Below are 19,287 nucleotides of genomic sequence, written 5' to 3' on the forward strand. Positions count from 1 at the left end.
ACGCCACGATTTCTGTTCTCATCCTGAAGCAAAGTTCTTCATCCGAGGTCCTATTTCTGGGTTAGCGGAGCCTGTAACCTGAAGCGTATGTAATCCGAGGTACCACTGTGCTACTCAACTTTGAGTAGCACCAACAGTGCTGAACAAGCATTTTATGCCTCCAACTAGTGGCTGTTTTGTGAGTAGAAGTGTCACTGAGGTTGAACATTAAGTTGGTATCTCAGCTCAACAGAGCCATTGGGCCAACTTGCCAGGCAAATGCTCCCACAGGTAACAAAAATCCCTGCATATAGAAGGCCAGGCTGAAGGCTAGGTTGGGAAATCCCTTTCTGTCTTAGCTTTCAACCTGCAGGGTTATGTTCTTGTATATATGTTATTTTGGGGAAAAGAATATTTACACATTTCTGCCTTCTGAAATAGTACATATATGGTGCCGAAGAGCAGCTTGAAATAAATGTTGCACACTTCCTTAGAAGAACAAAACACACACACATATATACAAACGAAGAAAATTAAAAATGGCCAATTGTGGCTCACAATCTATAGTTCCCATAAAGTTAACTTGGACAACTTTTGCTTTTTTTCCCCCATAAAAAAGATTTATTTTTCATTTTAAAAATATACAGAATAAAAAGTGCCAGAAATTGGTCTCCCTTGCTCCACCAAGGAGAGAGCAGAACAGAAATACATGGTCAAGTGCAGACTGAGACATACAGCGTGTTCTGTCCCCATGTGTGAACACCCCCCCCAGCCTCATGTGGCTAAGTATGCGAATTAAACAATTGCTCCTTATAGGGAAAACGATGCTTAAAAGCCAAGGCAATGTCTGTCTTGAGGCATACAAGCTACTGAACTGGTGTGGCTCATAGTAAGCTTTTAACACCGACCATGGTTATTGGGACTCCAATTCCCATCATTTCCTGACCATTAGGCATGTTGGCTGGGGCTGATGGGAGCTGGAGTCTAAGAAAGAGGGTACCGCATTGGCCAGCCAGGGTTTATACAGTCTGTCCATCCCCCCAAATAGCCTATTATTAACACTCGTTACTGTGCTGAATATTAGGCATTTCTGATTAGGCAAGTCTCTCCAGATATGTAGTAATATTGGCATGTGTTTTAATTTGCTTTTTAGCTTCCTGTTAATTGCTAATTATTTTTGAATGCTTTAATAGTCGTTTTTAACCGCTGTTCGCTAATAATGTTTTATTCTTTCTTGAAAACTGCTTTGAGGTTTTATTACAGTCAAGCGGTGTATAAGCCTTGTAAAATAAATACATAAATAAAATAAACATTGTGCGCCAGGCAACATCCTGGACTGCCATCAGTCCTTTTCTCCTTTGCTAAGTCATCAGCGACAACTTTAGCGGCTCACTAGAAATGCGAATCGGCTTTTAACTAGGGATGTGTGCCCCCACCCTCGCACCCAAAAGGCATTTTATTAAGCAAATAAAACATCTGCAATGGTGAGTAGAGAACACAGGAGGAAAGGGTGTTTAAAAAAGTCCTCCTTTGCCCATTCAAAAACTCTTGACTCTCCCCCACTCACAAAAGCTACTTTTCCTGTAGGTCCCTGTATCTCTCTTTAAGTCATTGCGAGGGGAGGGGGCAGATGGCAGGAAGACTGATTTTGAGCAGATGAACATCCGAGGAGGAAACAGCAGTTCCTTAGCTCAACCAGAAGCGACTTGCAGCTGCTTTACTTCCTTGTTTGTTTTTAAGAACGCATATCAGGCGATGTCTCGCTTTAAATATCCCGCCTATAAAAACAAGTTGCGTCCTAATCTAGTGCAGGGTTATCAGACCTCATTGGGCCTGGGATTTTTAAGAAAATGTCATGGGTGCCAAATACACACACACACACACACACACACATTTCACAGATAAAAAATCAGAAATCTGATCTGGTGATCAGAAATACACGCACACACGGAAACAACAGGCAAAACACTGACCTCCCCTCATACACACGACAAATAAAACAAGATTTGAAAAAAGGCACCCCCACAACCAAATAGCAACAAAAAGGCCTTCCCAAAATCCTCATTTTAAAAACGGGAAAGGCAGATCTTGGGCAAAGGGGGTGTATGAGGGCACCGCATTGGAGACCTAACCTCTAGCCTGGTCCAGCAAAGAGAACTCAAGGCACATGTAGGCAGATGTGGGCCAACTCAGGGGCTGCCACCAAGTTTTTCAAAATTTGCTGGGAAAAGTTGCAAAGCTAGGCCAAATTTGCCCCCTGCTCCTGACACTGGGGTCACCAAGGTCAGGTTTTAACTACCACCCCAAATTATAATAGCAGGCCTCTGAAGATCGCAGGCTAGGCTGGGTGGAGCAGGATGTCGGTGGGAACAGGAGATTGCTCAATACCTTGGCCACAAGCTCCCATCACAAGGATTCAGATAACTTTGTGATTCGGGGCCACATAAATAATTTGCTGTGGGGGTCTCGTGATGAACAGGTCACACACAAAGCGCTGATCTGTCTGCTTGTACGCAAGGGGTGTTTTGTAGGAACAGAACGGATAACCCCCCCCCAAAAAAAAAGCAGAAAAAAGAACACCAGCAGCTGTGGGTGGTTCAGCTTCAGATATTCCTTCAAGTCATCCGCTTCCTCCTTGTCCAACAAAAATATACCATTTCCCTTCAAGCCCAGCAGCTGAGGATGAACTGTCCTTCTATAGAGAAAAAGAACCGCGGTGTCTTCAACACCACCCAAGGGAATGAGTCATCTTGAAAACATTCCCTTGCTCAATATCTGGAAAGACAGGGTTTCTCTAGAAATTGCTGCCTGGGACCAGGGACAGAGTGTGCATTTATGTGTGGGGAGTGTGTGTGTTTCTCTTTCATGTGCACACAAAACACACACCACTCTGCTAAAACTGCCCACATCCTTTCTCTGACCTTAGGAGCCCTCACTGCTGCCATTAGGTTGCACCCCCCACCTAGCTTTCTTGCCAGCACTGGGAGGAAGGGAAGATGTTGCCGTTGCTTAGCAACCCCCACTTCCAGAGCTGGTCCAGCCCTTGGCCAGCCAGTTCAGAGGCACAAAGCCTGCGGTGGTGCTGATGGAAAACAACAGGACGGCTAGCAGTGGCAACCAACAGTCCGGCCAGGGCTGGAAAATGTGTGACTGTCCCAATGTTATTGGGCTCCCAAGTCTTATCAGGACTGCCAGCCAGCATGGCCAACAGTCAGAGATTGGTTCCTTAAGTTTAGAGGACTTATAGGGAATATAAGCAACTAGTGGGCTAAAATAATTTCGCTGTTTCTGCAGTTGCATTCCCATCTAGCCAACTTTCTGGGACCTACATGGTAGTGGTACGTGGGGCAAAAGTGGACAGACTGTGAATTTCTACTTTCACAAAGTAGGCTGATGCCTGTCCATGCACTCACATTAAGCTCTCACTGCCCAGGAAAGGAAGAATCGTCGTCAGATTTCAAGGGCACATTCCAGCCAGGCAAAAACACTCAAGGAAGACGGGAAGCAGGACCAATGAGGAATGTGGCCTGGGAACAGGGGGAGTGGCCTACAGAGAGCCCCCCAGGGGCCAGAAAGAGAGGCCTGGACTTGAACCCAGGGCCAGAGGTTCTCCATCCCTGCCATAGAGGTATTCCTCCTGGAGTGAGGAGGAAGACAAATGGCAAGGCAGGTTGACTCATTCAGACCCGCCTACCCATTTTTTAAAAATCCCAGCTCGTTTGAGTAACACCTTTCTCTCTCTCTGGTTTTGAGGGGGACTGCAAGAGGGAACAAAGCCACAAGAAAACAAACCACAACCAAATAAGCAAAGCCGCCACCCTTCTCCCAGGGGGAAAGTGCCGTCTCTTTACTCAAAGGCCACGTTCGGTAAACATTTCAGTGCATCCCGGAAACTCCATCGGGCAGCGGCAATTTGGGCAGGGAATTCAAGTTTGCGGCTCCTTTTCCATTTCAAGAAATCCTTCTGCGTTCATATACCTTTTTATTTCCTTTTTATTTTTTCCGGGGGACACGAAATAATTTTGTTATAAAGGTTGCGGGCGGAACGAACACCTTCCAAAAAAGCAAAAAAAATAAAAATAGAAAGAGGCGAGGTCACAGCCACTTTTGATAAAGTTCCAGCGACTTCGCAGTCCCCACAACCAAGCCGGTAATCAGGACGTCTGCAAGGCAGTCCCTCCTCTCCTGGAAATAACAACTGTCCCGGGAGCCATGGGCCAGGCCAACAAGCTTCACACCACCTGCAGCGCCGTGGCTTCTCCATCGAGCTGGTACTTGATCTGGTTGAGTTCCTCCAGCTCCTGCTGGTGCCGGTCCGTTTTGTGTCCCACTAGCGAGCGGTAGAAATGCAAAGCGAAGATGATGAAGACCACGCCCACCGGGACCATAATGATGGTGGAAGCCATGGCGGCGTTCCACCCGGAGTTGTCCGGAGAGGCCGAAGTCGGGGCCGGGGCGGTGGCGTTGCCGCCAGAAGGGGCCGGCGCGGGGACGCAGCACTTCCGAGCGGAGGCGACGCTTCCGACGGGCAAGAACTTGACCCAGCAAATCAGCACCACCTCGGTGAGGAAGAGAAAGATCCCCAGGGCTGTGGAGAAGCCCCAGGCCAGCTCGATGTAGCGGTGCATGCGTTCGTGGGGGGACTCGTTGACCGAGTTGAGGTTGTGGATATTGCTGACGGCCTCGATGTTGGGCAGGATACAGGTGCTGACCATGAGGGCGAAGAGGTGGACAGCCACCAGCACCGTCGTGCAGGCGCTGAACGCCACCAGCAGCTCCCGGGGGTAGTCGTAATCCTCCAGTTGCACCTCGACCATGGCGACCTGGGGGGAGAAAGGACACACACACATGCAGAATTAGGATCCGATACCAAATAGGCTAGTGCCAATGCCAGTCACGCTCAGAGCAGTGTTAGAAACTCAGATATATAAGCTAATTGCCATATGGCACCTTAAAAAACACTTCCACTGAAGGAGCAGGTCCGTAGCTTGGAGGTAGCTTGGATCCTTTGCAGCCGCTTGAGGCTCAGGTGGCCTCAGTGGCCCTGAGTGCCTTCCATCAGCTTTGGCAGGTGGCCCAGCTACGCCCCTATCTGGACAGGGATAGCCTAACTACCATTTTCTATGCTTTGTTATCCTCAAGGTTATACGCAGGGCTGCCTTGAAGACGGTTTGGGAACTTCAACTTGTGCAGAATTCAGCGGCCAGGTTGCTCACCGGAGCAAGACGGTTTGAGCATATTACACCGATTCTGGTCCGACTGCACTGGCTGCCAATTAGTTTCCGGGCCCAATTTAAAGTGCTGGTTTTGTCCTATAAAGCCTGAAACGGCTCAGGACCGCAATAGCTCAAGGACCGCCTCTTTCCATATGGACCTAACCAGACTCTGAGATCACCTTCTGAGGCCCCCCTTTGTGTGCCTCCTCCTTGAGAGGTCCAGAGGGTGGCAACACAAGAACGGGCCTTCTCTGCAGTGGCTCCCAGTCTGTGGAATGCTCTTCCAAGGAGAGTTCGCCTAGCACCTTCATTACACACCTTTAGGCCACAGGCAAAAATGTTCCTTTTTAACCAGGCCTTTGGTTGACTTATACCCTTTTAAAATGCGGCTCTTTTGCGGGGGGTGTTAGTGCATTATTGTTTTTATTTTGATTTTATATATTGTGATCTTTTCTGTGAACCACACAGAGACCTCCAGGTATAGGGTGTTATATATATTCAGAAGAAGAAGAAAAAGAAGTTGCTGTTATCACAACTGGGGCTGATGGGAGTCGGAGAGCCCCATGTTGGCTACCCCTGTGCTAAGCAGTCTGCATGTTGGCTTAGGTCATGGGTAGGCAAACTAAGGCCCGGGGCCCAGATCTGGCCCAATTACCTTCTCAATCCAGCCCACGGACGGTCCAGAAATCAGCGTGTTTTTACATGAGTAGAACGTGTCCTTTTATTTAAAACGCATCTCTGGGTTATTTGTGGGGCATGGGAATTCGTTAATTTTTTTCCCTTCAAAATATAGTCCGGCCCCCCACAAGGTCTGAGGGACAGTGGACCGGCCCCCTGCTGAAAAAGTTTGCTGACCCCTGGCTTAGGCCCAGAAAGACCCGGCAGGTTTGCTCAGAAATTAAGCCCTGCTGAGTTCAAAGGGACTTGGTCTTGTGTTTAGGATGGCAGCCCGAGTTTCTTTGGGATGAGGGAGCATCTAAGCTGCAGCGTCTTCGTATGTTAGTTTATTAGTTACCAAAATAAAGCAGAGCACGAGTGAAGAGGAACAGGCACTCCTAAAGCACGCAGCAAATCCAGCCACTCCTGTGTCACATTCTGAGAGGAATTTGCAAAGCACCCCACCCAGAGGCTGCACCCCGCTTTCCAGTTAACCCCTGAAATAAACTCTCCGCTTTCTACCAATCTGTCTGCGGTTTCCACACACTTACTGGTTGCCCAGTCCAGAAACAGCCAGAGTCATGGCAGGGACATAAAGGGTCGTTTGTCAACTTGAGGCAAGAACCACAGCTAAAATATGCGCCGCTATAGTGTTTCTGTGCATGTACAAAGCACTTCCAAAGAGATAGTTTAGTAATTCTCAGAACCACAGCCACCTAATTCCAGCATTATTATCCCAATGTGGGAAGACAGGCCAAGGAGTTGTGGCCCCACAATCAGTGCCTCTAGTTTTCAACTGAACGTGGCTGTTTGGGGCAGTGACTTGATATGGGACTAATATGGCTTGCCCCACAGATATCTGGGGAGCGGGTGGAGCAGCTCCTCCAATATCTCTGCAGCTCCCTCATGCTGCTGTCAAAGAGAGCCAGTGTGGTGTAGCAGCTGAACTAGGGACTAGGATCTGAGAGACCAGAATTCAAATCCCCACACAGCTCATTGGGTAGGCATGTTGGCAGCTCTCCCTCACGGGAGCGTTGTGAGGAAACAAAGAAGTGGCTTGCAGGAGGGCCACCTACACTGCCTTGAGCTTCTGGGAGGAAAGGCAGAAAACAACCGGAAAATGAGGGTTCTGTACAATCTGCCTTTGGTGCCATTCCCCACGGCAACACACACACAATTCAGCGGCTGAGGCAGAGACCCATCATAGCTGCCCTTAGAAGCGGCATTCCTGCTAAACTCCCACTTGGCAGTGGGACCCTTTGCAGGGATGGCGGGGGGGGGGGGGAGAGTGTCCCATATTCCCATTTGTTCACAGTTCCAGCTCTGGCTAGGATCCCAGGGCCTTGGCAGTTTCCCCAGAGAATGGGGATTGGTTTGGGGGGCAGAGGAAAGAGAGAGGGAGGGAATGGCAGAGGAAGGAAGGATTTAACCCACAGCAAGAGAGTTTTCCACAGCCTGGGAAGCAAAGGAGGAGCAAGAGGTTTAAGGAGCCCCCCCCCCCCAGATATGGGGGAGCCCCTCCAAACAAACTGAAGCGTGTCCTTAAAAAACCTCCCCAAAGTAACCCCAAGAGGGGCTGCTGCGTCACCGCAAACTAACCCCCTCCGACCTCGAAGCCCTGAGTCAAGTTACGTTGAAAGGGAGGCGGTGGCGGCCGAGGGCTTATTTTCAGAAAGTGGGCCACATTAAACCGAGTGATGACAGCTGGCTGGCAAGGGCCCTATGAGGCAGCACGTGCCACAGACTCAGCTGGAGGTGACAGGGAATGAATGGGAGGAATTGGAAAGTCAGGGGGGAAGGGATGGGGGACCCACAGCCAGGGTTCAAACGCCTCCCCCCCCCCCCATTGCAGTCTGCTACTGCAAGGCCTGGCCCTCCAATGACCAGGCTCTATTTCTCTATTTTCTTCTCAAACATCCTGGCCCCCCAAAAGCTGCAGTGACTCAAGAGCATGTGCAGAGCATGAATTTTATTTCTGCGGCGGTGGTTCTCATTCCCTCCCCCCTCTGGGCCACATTCGGAATAAAAAGGGGCTGACACTGCCCTGATTTTTTTATTAATAAGAAAGGCATTGGAAAACAAAAAGAAGCAACTCCTAGCAGTGCTTGGACTCAACAGAGAACACAACTACTTTATAATATGATCATAAAGTATAAAACGAGGCTGCTACATAAGAACATGAATCACTGCCAAAATATAATTATGAACGAGCCTCTTACATAGGTACTTTAAGTATGTATACAAGCTCAGTGAGAGGTGTGAGCTTGCTTTTGCCGGGTAATCTCATTTATATTAGGTCTAATATGAGACTCCGATTCTCGTTTCCTCATCAACACAAAGAAGCCTTTCTCTTTTCTGATCTTTCATATTTGTCAGACTTGAAAATCCCTGTTCACAGCAATATGCAGCGGAGAACTGTGGAAGAATAGCCAAATGCTCTTGAAGAGGCGCGTGGGTAGTTTCTGGTTGTACAGTCGTACCTTGGAAGTCAAACGGAATCCATTCCAGAAATCCGTTTGACTTCCAAAACGTTCGAAAACCAAATCGTGGCTTCTGATTGGCTGCCAATCAGAAGCCATCGAAGTCCCGTCAGACGTTCGGCTTCCAAAAGAACATACACAAACTGGAACAATCACTTCCCAGTTTGCGGCATTTGGGAGCCAAAATATCCAAGTTCCAGGGAGTTCGGGATCCAAGGTACGACTGTATATCCCCCCCCCCCCCGCAAAATATATATATATATAGATAGATACTATACTGCACTGAAATGTTTCTTTGATTGTCCTTGAATCTTCCCCCTGCACCTGCTACCCTCTCCTTTGAGAACCACTGACTAAGGAAAGGGAGCCTCATCTAAACGCCTCTCCACACCCACTGGAAACACATTACGATGTTTTAATAATTGAATATTAACAGCTGTGCAAACCTGAGAAAACCCCGATAGCTGCTTGTTAGCTTCGGGGGCAGGACTGCTGGCTAGGTGGCAGCAGCTGTAGCCTACTCAACCTTGGACCCTAACAAGTGCCTCTGAGCATATGCAGAGTGCCTCCCACGTGCAGAGTGAGGAAGACGGACAGGAGAGGTATGGCTAAGGGATAGCCAACATGGCAACCTCCAGATGTCATTGGGCCCTCGCCCAACTCCCATCCGCACAAAGTCAGGGGTGATGGGTATTGTAGTCCAACTCCATGGGCTACCCCTGCCCTAGGCCCAGAAGAAAGCTACGGCTGGATCTGCAGCAAATGTTGTGCATTGCTTGGAGGGGAGGAAAGGAGGCTCCCTCACGCAGCTCCCTGCTCTAACCACTACACCACACTCCTGCTGCCCTTTGGCTCCCAGGATTTCCTGCTTTAAGAGTGATCCAAATGACAAAGCTCATGGCCAGAGTTCCCCACACCCGCTCTGAGCCTCGTTGGGAGGTCCCTTTTGAGAGCGACTGGCCGAGAAACCCAGAATATCGGCTCAGTCAGGCACACAGGGTCACTGAGGGATTTTGACCAAGCGTTCAACTCTTGGCTCCTGCAGCCCAGTGAGGGCCTCCTGCCAGCAGCCGCCCTGTTCACAAGCTCTAGGAAACTCAGAAGCAAAAAAGCAAAGAGCCCCCAATGCACATTTGCCTTGCCATCATTCCTGGGAAGCCAAAGCCAAAAGTGTTTGTGCACCTCTGAGGCAAATTATGTGTGCAAGGCACACTCACCAGGGTCATACATCGTCTCCCAAGCAAGACTAGGCTAGAAGCCCCTCAAATTGCTTCAAAAAATGAGAGGTGCAGGCCACAGACATGCCCGGAAGTATGTGGGAAGTCGGTTCTGCCGTGACCCACAATTTCCAGGTGACCTTAAACTGGCGATTCAGCCCCCTATGGGAGAAGGTCCCCGTTCATAAACAAAGCAGGACAGAAGAAGCTCTGGGTGCACTCAGAGGGCCTCACAGGGATCCTTACAACAACCTTGCTAGGTAAGCCGGTGACCTTCCCCGCTCTCCCCCCGGCCAATCATATTACAGGGCAGGTGGTGAGGGACTGTGGCAGCTTGCCTAAGCAGAGGCGAGATTTGAACTCAAGACTTCTCCACCTCAAAGCCCAGGCATCTTAGCCACCAGCCTTCCATTTCCAATCTGCCCACCCCACGCCGCCACCCCCAAACCAAATGGCGCTCCCGTCAGAGAAGAGCCTTCTTCGCGTTGCGTTTCACAAGCTCCCCCACCCCAAAAAACTGGTCCTGAAATAGGCCTTGCAGCCGGTCTCCCTTCTCAGATCCTCCCTTCCCTGACTAAGCTCCCCCTGTTGCTTTGGTTACAAGCAAATGAGATCACGCCGTGCGGAATGCAGTCTTGCCTTGGGACCTGGCTGGCCAAAGAGGCAGGGAATCTAAATGCGCCAGGCCTGCACTGCGCATTCTCCCTTTCAAGCCCACCCTCCTTTCAAGGGAACCTGGGCCGGCTCAGGTACGCAGGCCCCACGCCCCTGCTGCTATACTCCTGCGACAACCCTGCGAGGTGGGTTGGGCCTGGAACGACCATCTGGAGGTCAGCTTTGCGCCTAAGTGGGGATTAGAAAAGTCCAAAACTCCGCAGTTTATAAAGTCTGGCACCTTAACGCAGGTAGAGAAAGCGCCTTTTAAAACGGGCCAATTTGGGGCCAGGGCAAAGGACAACGAGCGAGGGCAACCACAATAGGAAGGAACAGATGGAGGAGACATAGGAGCAGCCTTCACATCTATGCTTGCAATGGGAAAATAAACCCCATGGGACTCAGGATTGTATTTCCAAGTAGACACACCTAGGATCCGGCTGCGTTAAAAATCCATGCAGCCAATTTCGCCGTGGGCATCAGTTAACTACCTCAGTTCAAGCCATCTGTGCGATATGCCCATTCATTCAGGCAAAATATGGGGGTCATATTACAGCCATATAGCGAAGCAGTAGGACTGCAGCTCAGTGGTAGAGCATGCAAGGAGGCACTGGGTTCAATCCCTGGCTCCTCCAGACAGGACTGGGGAAAACGTCAGCCAGAATCCCTGGAGAGAAGCTGCCAGTCAGTGTAGACAGTACTGAGGCAGATGGGCCGGCATAAGGAAGCTCCCTGGAGATGCTGGAGGTTCTGCATGCAGAGGAAGAGGCTCTGCCCCTCAGCCATGGCTTCTCTCCCCCCCCCCCCAAAGTAACAGACTTTCGTGGGGTTATTTACACAGTTACCATCATGCTGCCCTGCCACCTCACAGGGTTGTTGTAAAGGAGAAAGTACACACAATGTGCTCCGTATGTGCAATAGCCTTATACCTGAAGGAGCGTCTCCACCCCCATCGTTCTGCCCGGACACTGAGGTCCAGCGCTGAGGGCCTTCTGGCAGTTCCCTTGCTGTGAGAAGCCAAGTTACAGGGAACCAGGCAGAGGGCCTTCTCGGTAGTGGCACCCACCCTGTGGAACACCCTCCCACCAGATGTCAAAGAGAACAACTACTAGCAGACTTTTAGAAGACATCTGAAGGCAGCCTTGTTTAGGGAAGCTTTTAATGTTTGACGGACTATTGTATTTAAATATTTTGTTGGAAGCCGCCCAGAGTGGCTGGGGAAACCCAGCCAGATGGGCGGGGTATGTATGTATGTATAAATAAATTATTATTATTATTATTATTATTATTATTATTAACGACAACTGAAAAAGGCAAGAGATGGGGAGCTCTGCTGGGGGATGAAGTATTTGTTGATAGTTGAAAGGACTGATGGTCACACAGGGACCCCGGGTTCAAAACGGAAGGACAAGGAATGAATAAAGACACACCCTCAAGCACAAATACATATGCAAGCATTTTGTGCATTGATGTTCTAGTGATGATTTATTTAAAAGGAACTAGTTCATGCCCCCCCTTTTTTTTTGCAGATGCTGCTGGGTTTTGAATTGCAAGCAGGAGCCTACAGGATATAGGGTGTGGCGCTCTTGAAAGTAAGTTTACCTAAGGTGGGAGAAAGCCAGAATCTGCTGGATGGGATGGGCGGCCCGGGATCACAGGAAGAAAAGAAAGCAGAGGAAAATCGTCCGGAGCCCGGAACTAAAGGCTGGGTCCATGCAAGAACCGCTAATGCCAACAGCATGGTTTTAAGAGCGGAAACTTCAATCAGATACAGCGCATGTGTGTGTAATCATCCCCATATCACCACCATCCTGTTTTCAGTCCTTCTATTTCTGAGGTTCAGGCTGTGTGTGTCACTGCTTCTCCACCCACCCACAAGAGCCAGACATCAACAGCTTTCTAAGAAAATCAGTTGGGGTGGGGACCTTGAGAGGCTGACCATGCCAAGTAGATACAGAATGCTAACTGTGTGCAAGTGGCTTTGGATCAGGAGCACTTCACGCTGCAACATTTTGTTGCAAGTCCCCAACTATACAGGCTGTATTTACAACTATTGAAGAATGGCGGCATCTTAAGCCAAGCACTTCCAGTCCTAGGTAGAATGCCTTTCTCTCACCCTGCAAAATACCTCAAGGCAACACGTCCATGAGCATGTACAGAGTGCGTTTCCTTTGGAAAAGGAGTTTAAGAAGGTTGTTGTTGCATTTTCCCCTCTAAGGGACCTAAAAACACATTGCTTCTAAGTATATGCACAGTCTAATTCCCTTCTGACCAGAAGCAATTATTCTCATAAGGGCAGCATATCAATGAAAGGAGGATCTTTAAACTGCATGCTGTTTTTGTTTTTTAAACACAAACAAACACTAAATACACACACACACACACACACACACACACACACAATATTTTGTCCAACTTTGCATCCTTCTTTGTGGTAAAACCAGAATGTTAAACTCTATCCAAATGGTGGTGCTGTATGCCCCACTTACGAAACACCCCAAAGTGGAAGTTTAAACCGCATCTGAGATGCTTAATTCCAGGAGAATCCATGTGAAAGGGAGAAAAGGGGAAGCAAACGAGAGTTTTGGGTCACTAGAAAGTAAAAAAAAAAAAGGTCTGTAAGTGTTTGGGTTGCAAAGAGCAGCCTGAACTTGCACATTTTAAAACCAGAGGCGCCAAACTACCGTACATGGGCATCTTCCTTTAGATGTTCCCCCTGCCCCCGAATAGTTGTCCATCTGTATAATTTAATTTTAATTTCCTGTCCCATTTCCCTCTCCCACCAACCTTGCCTGCCTCTTTTGGCAATCAACAGGCTGAAACATTGGCCAAGGCACTCATTTGCCTATAAGCAAATATCCCCAGGCTGTCTTCACCCAATTGTGCATTTTTCGTATCTGGGAGTTCTGTCTGGAATTAGTAAGACATTTGTTACACACTCAGTGTGTCTCTTAAGAAGCTTCTAAGCAATCCTGTTCTCAGTTAAACATATATCTATATTATTCTAGTGGTGGCGGGAGGGGAGCAGGGGCAAGGTTAAAAAAAAATCAAAGAAGGATGCTTTGAGAAAATGCAATGCACAGCACTCCACACTCCAATTCACTGAATTCACTGCATATGCTCATTTGGAGCCAATCTGTAGGTGCTTATAAATAATAAAAACAACAAGGGCTGTATAATGACCATTAGGAATTGCACAGCAGGTTTTGAACCCAGCTCTGCATCTAATTTTTGAGGCACTGGCAATGTGGACTGGCAAGCGGGCTATGGGCCCAAGAGAGTTTGATGTAGGGTGGCACCCCCACACAGATTCAGGCACACAGCTGGTCAGGCTTATCGTCGGAGATAGAAAAGCCCACAAGTGGTTCTCTTCTTTCTTGGCTGCAAAATACAGTAACAAGAAACCTTCCACAGCAACCAAAAATCAGCAGCTTTACTCTGCCTAATGGTAGGGCCAGCCTGACAATTGGAGTCATGTCTCCTGCTTGTGGGTTTCACATAGGCAATGTCTGGTTGGCCACTGTGTGAACAGGATGCTGGATTCAGATGGGCCTCTGGCCTGATTCTGCCACAGGGCTCTTCTTAGGAGAGCAGGGTTCAATTCCCCACTCAGTCCTGCAGGGTGACTCTGAGCCAGTCACTCTCTCGAAGCCTAAACCACCTCACAGGGCTGTTGTGAAACGGGTTGGGAAGGAAAACCCTGCATCCTAGCTCATTGGAAGAAAATGTGGGATGTGTATTTTATTTTTATTTTTTTAAGTACAGTGGTACCTCGGTTTTTGAACATAATCCGTTCCGGAAGACCATTCAAGTTCCGAAATGTTCGTCAACAAAGACATTCGAAAACCGAGCTGCCACTGTAATGGGAATTATTTTACACGATATGCTGGGGTCAAAGGTGGCAATTCTAAGCCTTCAGTGAAATGCAGGGGAGCCACAATTTTGTGGTTAACTTGGATTGAGGGGTTCTCTGTGCATGCTCAGACACCCTCTCTACTTCTGATGCATGGCAGAATCCCTGGAGTTCTAGGTTAAGCCCTACGAGCAGAGAGTTGTGGAGAAGAACTGAGAGAGGGAGGTTTGAGATGGCTCCAAAATGCAAAGTCACATGACAAGGAACATAAATCTAAGTCTAGAGAGTATTTTCAAACTATGTGGGAAAGACAGATCCCTTTCCAAGACACCCAGGATCTGAATTCCAGTCACATTACAGCACACACCAACTTCTTAAGCACTTCAAATGACAGCCTTATTGCGGCATAAGCTTTTGGGGACACAATCAGATACACTTAGGGCCCTTCGAACATTTCAGGGCGGACATACTGCTTCAAGTCAGTAAATGTCCCACAACTTCCTGATGGAATCCTGTATTTTCTTTTTTTTATTCCAAAAATGTTCTGGGGTGGATTTTTTGTACTATAGCATCAGAATGCACCTCCAGATGGCAATAATGAAGCAGGAAGAAGCGTGGGCACTACAGTTTAAACCCATCACTAATGTGCCATCACTGCATCCATGGCATATTGACACTTGCAAAACAACAAAGCAAAACAAAACCAACCACCACCCAATATCTGGAGGAACTACATGTGCCACAACAAAAGCTCTGGCATTTAAAATGCCGCAAGACTCTTTGGGGTTGTTTGCAGATCTGTTTGCGAGGAGAAGAGGCAGGAGGGATTTGAGGGCTCTCTCCAAATCAACATCCGTTCCCCAGCTGGTGGCTTAGTTTTTTAGCTCAGCGGCAAGTCAGCAAATCTGTCTTCTCTTGCAAGGATCGGGCCCTGTTCCTACATGCTCACTGCAGCTGAACAACAGCCGCACAGAAGGGCCACTAGGCTGAAACCATCTCAAGCTTTCCACCCTATTTTGGAAAGGATAAGTGAGGATGAGAGAGAGAAAGAAGAATGGACCATAATGGGGGGACCACACCTAACTTCTCTGCTCCAACCCACCAACTCCCATGCCAGTCCTCAAGTGTCCTGCATGGAACCGCTTGGATTTTGGATTTGATATCCCGCCTTTCACTCCCTTTAAGGAGTCTCAAAGCGGCTAACATTCTCCTTTCCCTTCCTCCCCCACAACAAACACTCTGTGAGGTGAGTGGGGCTGAGAGACTTCAAAGAAGTGTGACGGGCCCAAGGTCACCCAGCAGCCGCATGTGGAGGAGCAGGGACGCGAACCCGGTTCACCAGATTACGAGACTACCGCTCTTAACCACTACACCACACTGGCTCTCTACTCTCCACTCTGGAAAGACCTGATCCTGTTTTACAAAAAAAGTAGATTTTGGTCAAAACTCCTAGGCTCTTTTCATAACTCTAGGAAGCACCTCACTCCTTGAACCACAAGCCAAGGAGTGAGGCAGGAGATTGAAGTTTGCAATAGTTAATGTACTAGGATTATCTGGGACAAGGGAAGAAATGACCAGTGGTTAGTGGAGTGAGATGTCCAGGTTCTCCTTGGAGGAGAAAACCGTAAGCAGGCTTAGCCAGGTGTGAAAAGGAAGCAGGGCCCATAAGTTCTTCAGAAAGTGAGCACAGTGCCTAGTGGTTACATCCCTGGAACAAGAGCTGTTGCTTCTGTGTTCTCTGGGCAATGTGAGGGATGCACCCAGTTAGGAAGCATTATACGGCCAGTGGATCAGCAGGTCTGGGTTATTTCTTGGCTGGGGTGGGGTAGAGTGGGGAAGCACAGTTACAGCAGAGTTTCCCAAACCTGGGTCTCCAGCTGTTTGGGGACTACAATTCCCATCATCCCTGACCACAGATCCTGCTAACTAGGGATGGTGGGAGTCATAGTCCAAAAAACAGCCAAGTTTGGGGTTAGAATCACAGCAGTGTAGAGTTGGAAGGGAACCCCGAGGGTCATCTAGTCCAACCCGCGCCAAGGAATGTCAGAGTAGCCTTCGCCAACCTGGCGCCCTCCATGCGCTCTGGACTGCGGCTCCCACCAGCCCTGGACGGGACGGGCGCTGCGAGACCAAAACCTCGTGTGTGTAGAAGGAGGGCGCCCCGGGGGGCCTGGCGGAGGCTGGGCGGGAACCCCCCCCCCCGGTCGGGCTCCATCCTTCCCAAACCGTGGGGTCTCTCCTTACCATGGCGAAGCCGGAGAGCAGCGCCGAGGTGCGGCTGGACGCCTTGAGCTTGGCCCGGCTGAGGTAGAGGCGGCGCCAGTTGAGCGCATGCAGCGAGTGCTGGTTGGCGCTCATGAGCTCCAGGTAGCTCCGACGGACGAACTCGCGGTACGTGGCCGAGACGCCCAGCGTCTCCGAGGCCTCGGGGTTCAACGGCTCCCGCTCGCCGTCCGCCCCGTCGCCGTCCGCCCCCTCGGAGCCGCCGGCCGCCTTCATCAGTCCCGGAGGAGGAGGGCAGCGGGGCCGGGCGCGGCGCGGAGGGACAAGCGGCAGCAGCAGCAGCAGCAGCAACGCCGGCCGAGGGGGCAGAAGTTGGGGGGCTGGAAGGGGCGGGCAAACTCCGAGGGGCTGCGAGGAGGGAATAGAGGGGGCGCAATAGGGATGGGGGGCGGAACCCCCGGAGGAGATGGGATAAGCGGGGAGGGAGCGGGGAGAAAGTAGCCGCCAGGTGTTTAGCCGGTCAGAGGTTGGAGGGGGCGCCCGGAGAGGAAAGTGTTGTGGGGGAGGCGCCCTCCGCAAATTGGGGAGAGGGGGCAGCGGGAGCGCGGCGAGACCCGCGAAGATCAAAAGGAGGAGGCGGGGAGGAAGTGGGTGGGAAGGAGGGCAGAAAAGAGGGGCGTCGGGGAGCCGAGGAGGGGAAGCCCCGTTGGCGGGAGAGCGCGCGGATCCGACGCCGCGCCGGGGCGAAGAAAGTTGCGCTTCGCTCGGGCGGCGGGGCTGGGCGAGAGAAGGCGGGCGGGAAGGAAGGAGGGAGGGAGAGAGGGCGGGGAGAGAGAGGGAGGGAGGCAGAAAGAGAAGCAGAGGAGTTTGCTCTGGCCGCGGGCGGCGTTTAAAGGGGAAGTGGCGACGCGGCAAAGATCCGTTTCCTTTTCGCGAACGTGGCTCGATTTTACTCTCCCAATAGCCCTGCGAGGTAGGAGAACCGCGGGGAGACTCAGCATTGCGAAGCGGAGCCTGGTCTGCAGGAAGCGGGACCGTCCGGGGCGGAGATGGTCACGGCGCAGGCCGAGTGCAGGATTACTCAGAAGTAAGCCCCTTGGAGCTTCGTGCAACTCGCTTCTCTGAAGGGGCAGGCGGGGAATAAAAGGGATCCAGGGAACCTGCTCAAGCCGGGATCCACTGGCTGACAATCCGCTCCCACAGACCTTTTTTCTCAACATGTCTTTGGAGATCCGGCTGCGTCTGTATTGGAACTTAAAAATGCGTTTTAAGATGTTTTATCACTTGTTGTTTGCCACCTTGGGCCTCTTTGGGAGGAAGGTTGCGATATGAACATAATAAACCAGGGAAAGAATGAAAGAAAAGAGTTTTCTGATTCAGAATATGAGAGTACAACCTTTGGCTGATTAATATTCTACTACAGCATTTTAAATGTGTTTGGGTGGGTTATTGTTTTGTTGTTTCTGTTTTAACTGTTCGTGCTTTTATCTTGTATTTTTTATCTCGTGAACTGCCCTGAGATCTTTCTGTTAATCAGTTTCATTAAGAGTTTTCAACGTGCGATACAATAAAAACCAAACTAAATAAAATTAAAATTAAAAATACAGAAGAAGAAAAATAAATGAGGGAAGGGGGGGAAAAAGAGGAGAAAAAAGAGAATAAAAAAGAGAGATAATATAATATAATATAATAAATATAATATAATATAATATCACAAAGTTGTGTATCTCCATTATATTTTAATTTTCAATCCATGTGCAGAGAAGTGAATCTTGCCAATAGCTTTGCTTCTTCATCTTCACACCTTGAGAAAAACCCCTCATACCCGCCCTGAGATCTTTTGATGAAGGGCAGTATATAAATCTAATACAGTGGTACCTCGGGTTAAGTACTTAATTCGTTCCGGAGGTCCGTTCTTAACCTGAAACTGTTCTTAACCTGAAGCACCACTTTAGCTAATGGGGCCTCCCGCTGCTGCTGCACGATTTCTGTTCTCATTCTGAAGCAAGGTTCTTAACCTGAAGCACTATTTCTGGGTTAGTGGAGTCTGTAACCTAAAGTGTATGTAACCTGAAGCGTATGTAACCTGAGGTACCACTATAAATAATAATAAAAGCACCTGATGTAGAGTATATGAGCAGCCTGGACAGCCCAGATGGCTAGAGCCCCGAGGTTGCAGGTTTGATCCCTGGATGTGCAGCTGCCTATTCCTGCATAGGGTTGCATTAGATCAGGCATAGGCAAATTCGGCCCTCCAGATGTGTTGGGACTACAATTCCCATCATCCCTGACCACTGGGCCTGTTAGCTAGGGATGATGGAAGTTGTAGTCCCAAAACATCTGGAGCGCTGAGTTTGCCTATGCCTGCATTAGATGATCCTCAGGGTCCCATCCAACTATGATTCTATGGGGGACGCTCCTTGGCTCCACCAGAAAAGGCACGTCAGATGAAACCAGTTCTCTGGGAGGGGAAGCATTAAACAGAGACTTGAGCAGGAGGCTGGCTTCTCATTTAGGGCAGAGGTTTGGTCAACATACAACACATACGTGAGGTGACGCAGCAATGCCACACCAGCAAGACAGGGCATGTTTGGTTTTTATCACTGTGCCAAAAAAAAATCATTATAAATAACATGCCTTATATTTACATTTGAGCAGGTGAACCTGACCTGAACTGGATGGTCAAGTGTGCTTGAAGGAGTTGCTGAACATTAACTGGCCTGGAAGAACTTCATTTGTAGCTGAACCTTAAACAGGAACTGAACCAAATTTTTCATGATTTGACTCACTTGCTGAGGAATGGCTGCCAGTCAAAATATTTGTGGGCACCAGGCTGGGGAAAACTGGCATACAGTGGTACCTCAGGTTAAGTACTTAATTTGTTCCGGAGGTCCGTTCTTAACCTGAAGCACCACTTTAGCTAATGGGGCCTCATGCTGCCGCCGCGCCACCAGAGCACAATTTCTGTTCTCATCCTGAAGCAAAGTTCTTAACTCAAGGTAATATTT

The 19,287-nt window shown here is 49.4% G+C and overlaps 1 protein-coding gene and 1 long non-coding RNA gene across 2 annotated transcripts; one reads left to right on the top strand and one right to left on the bottom strand.

Annotated features, from left to right (window-relative positions):
• Positions 1–571: 571 nt before the first annotated feature.
• On the bottom strand, positions 572–17,049 carry ORAI3 (ORAI calcium release-activated calcium modulator 3). The gene is made up of 2 exons (XM_080978935.1): positions 16,301–17,049; positions 572–4,802 (listed from the first exon to the last, which is right to left on the bottom strand). The coding sequence occupies exons 1-2, from the start codon at positions 16,553–16,555 to the stop codon at positions 4,212–4,214; spliced, it is 846 nt and encodes a 281-aa protein (XP_080835061.1). The 5' UTR covers positions 16,556–17,049; the 3' UTR covers positions 572–4,211.
• On the top strand, positions 9,671–12,532 carry LOC308461797. The gene is made up of 2 exons (XR_013978969.1): positions 9,671–10,349; positions 11,733–12,532. It is a non-coding gene; the product is annotated as an uncharacterized lncRNA (long non-coding RNA).
• Positions 17,050–19,287: the final 2,238 nt, after the last annotated feature.

The sequence above is a fragment of the Podarcis pityusensis genome, assembly GCF_964106645.2.
Source record: "Podarcis pityusensis genome assembly, chromosome: 13".
In the NCBI taxonomy this organism is placed as follows: Eukaryota; Metazoa; Chordata; class Lepidosauria; order Squamata; family Lacertidae; genus Podarcis; species Podarcis pityusensis.

Excerpts from the sequence above, each read along its gene's own strand:
- ORAI3 (XM_080978935.1), bottom strand. The coding sequence starts at position 16,555 with ATGAAGGCGGCCGGCGGCTCCGAGGGGGCGGACGGCGACGGGGCGGAC. Across the intron at positions 4,803-16,300 it reads TGCTCTCCGGCTTCGCCATG|GTCGCCATGGTCGAGGTGCA; the intron begins GTAAGGAGAGAC and ends TTCTCCCCCCAG.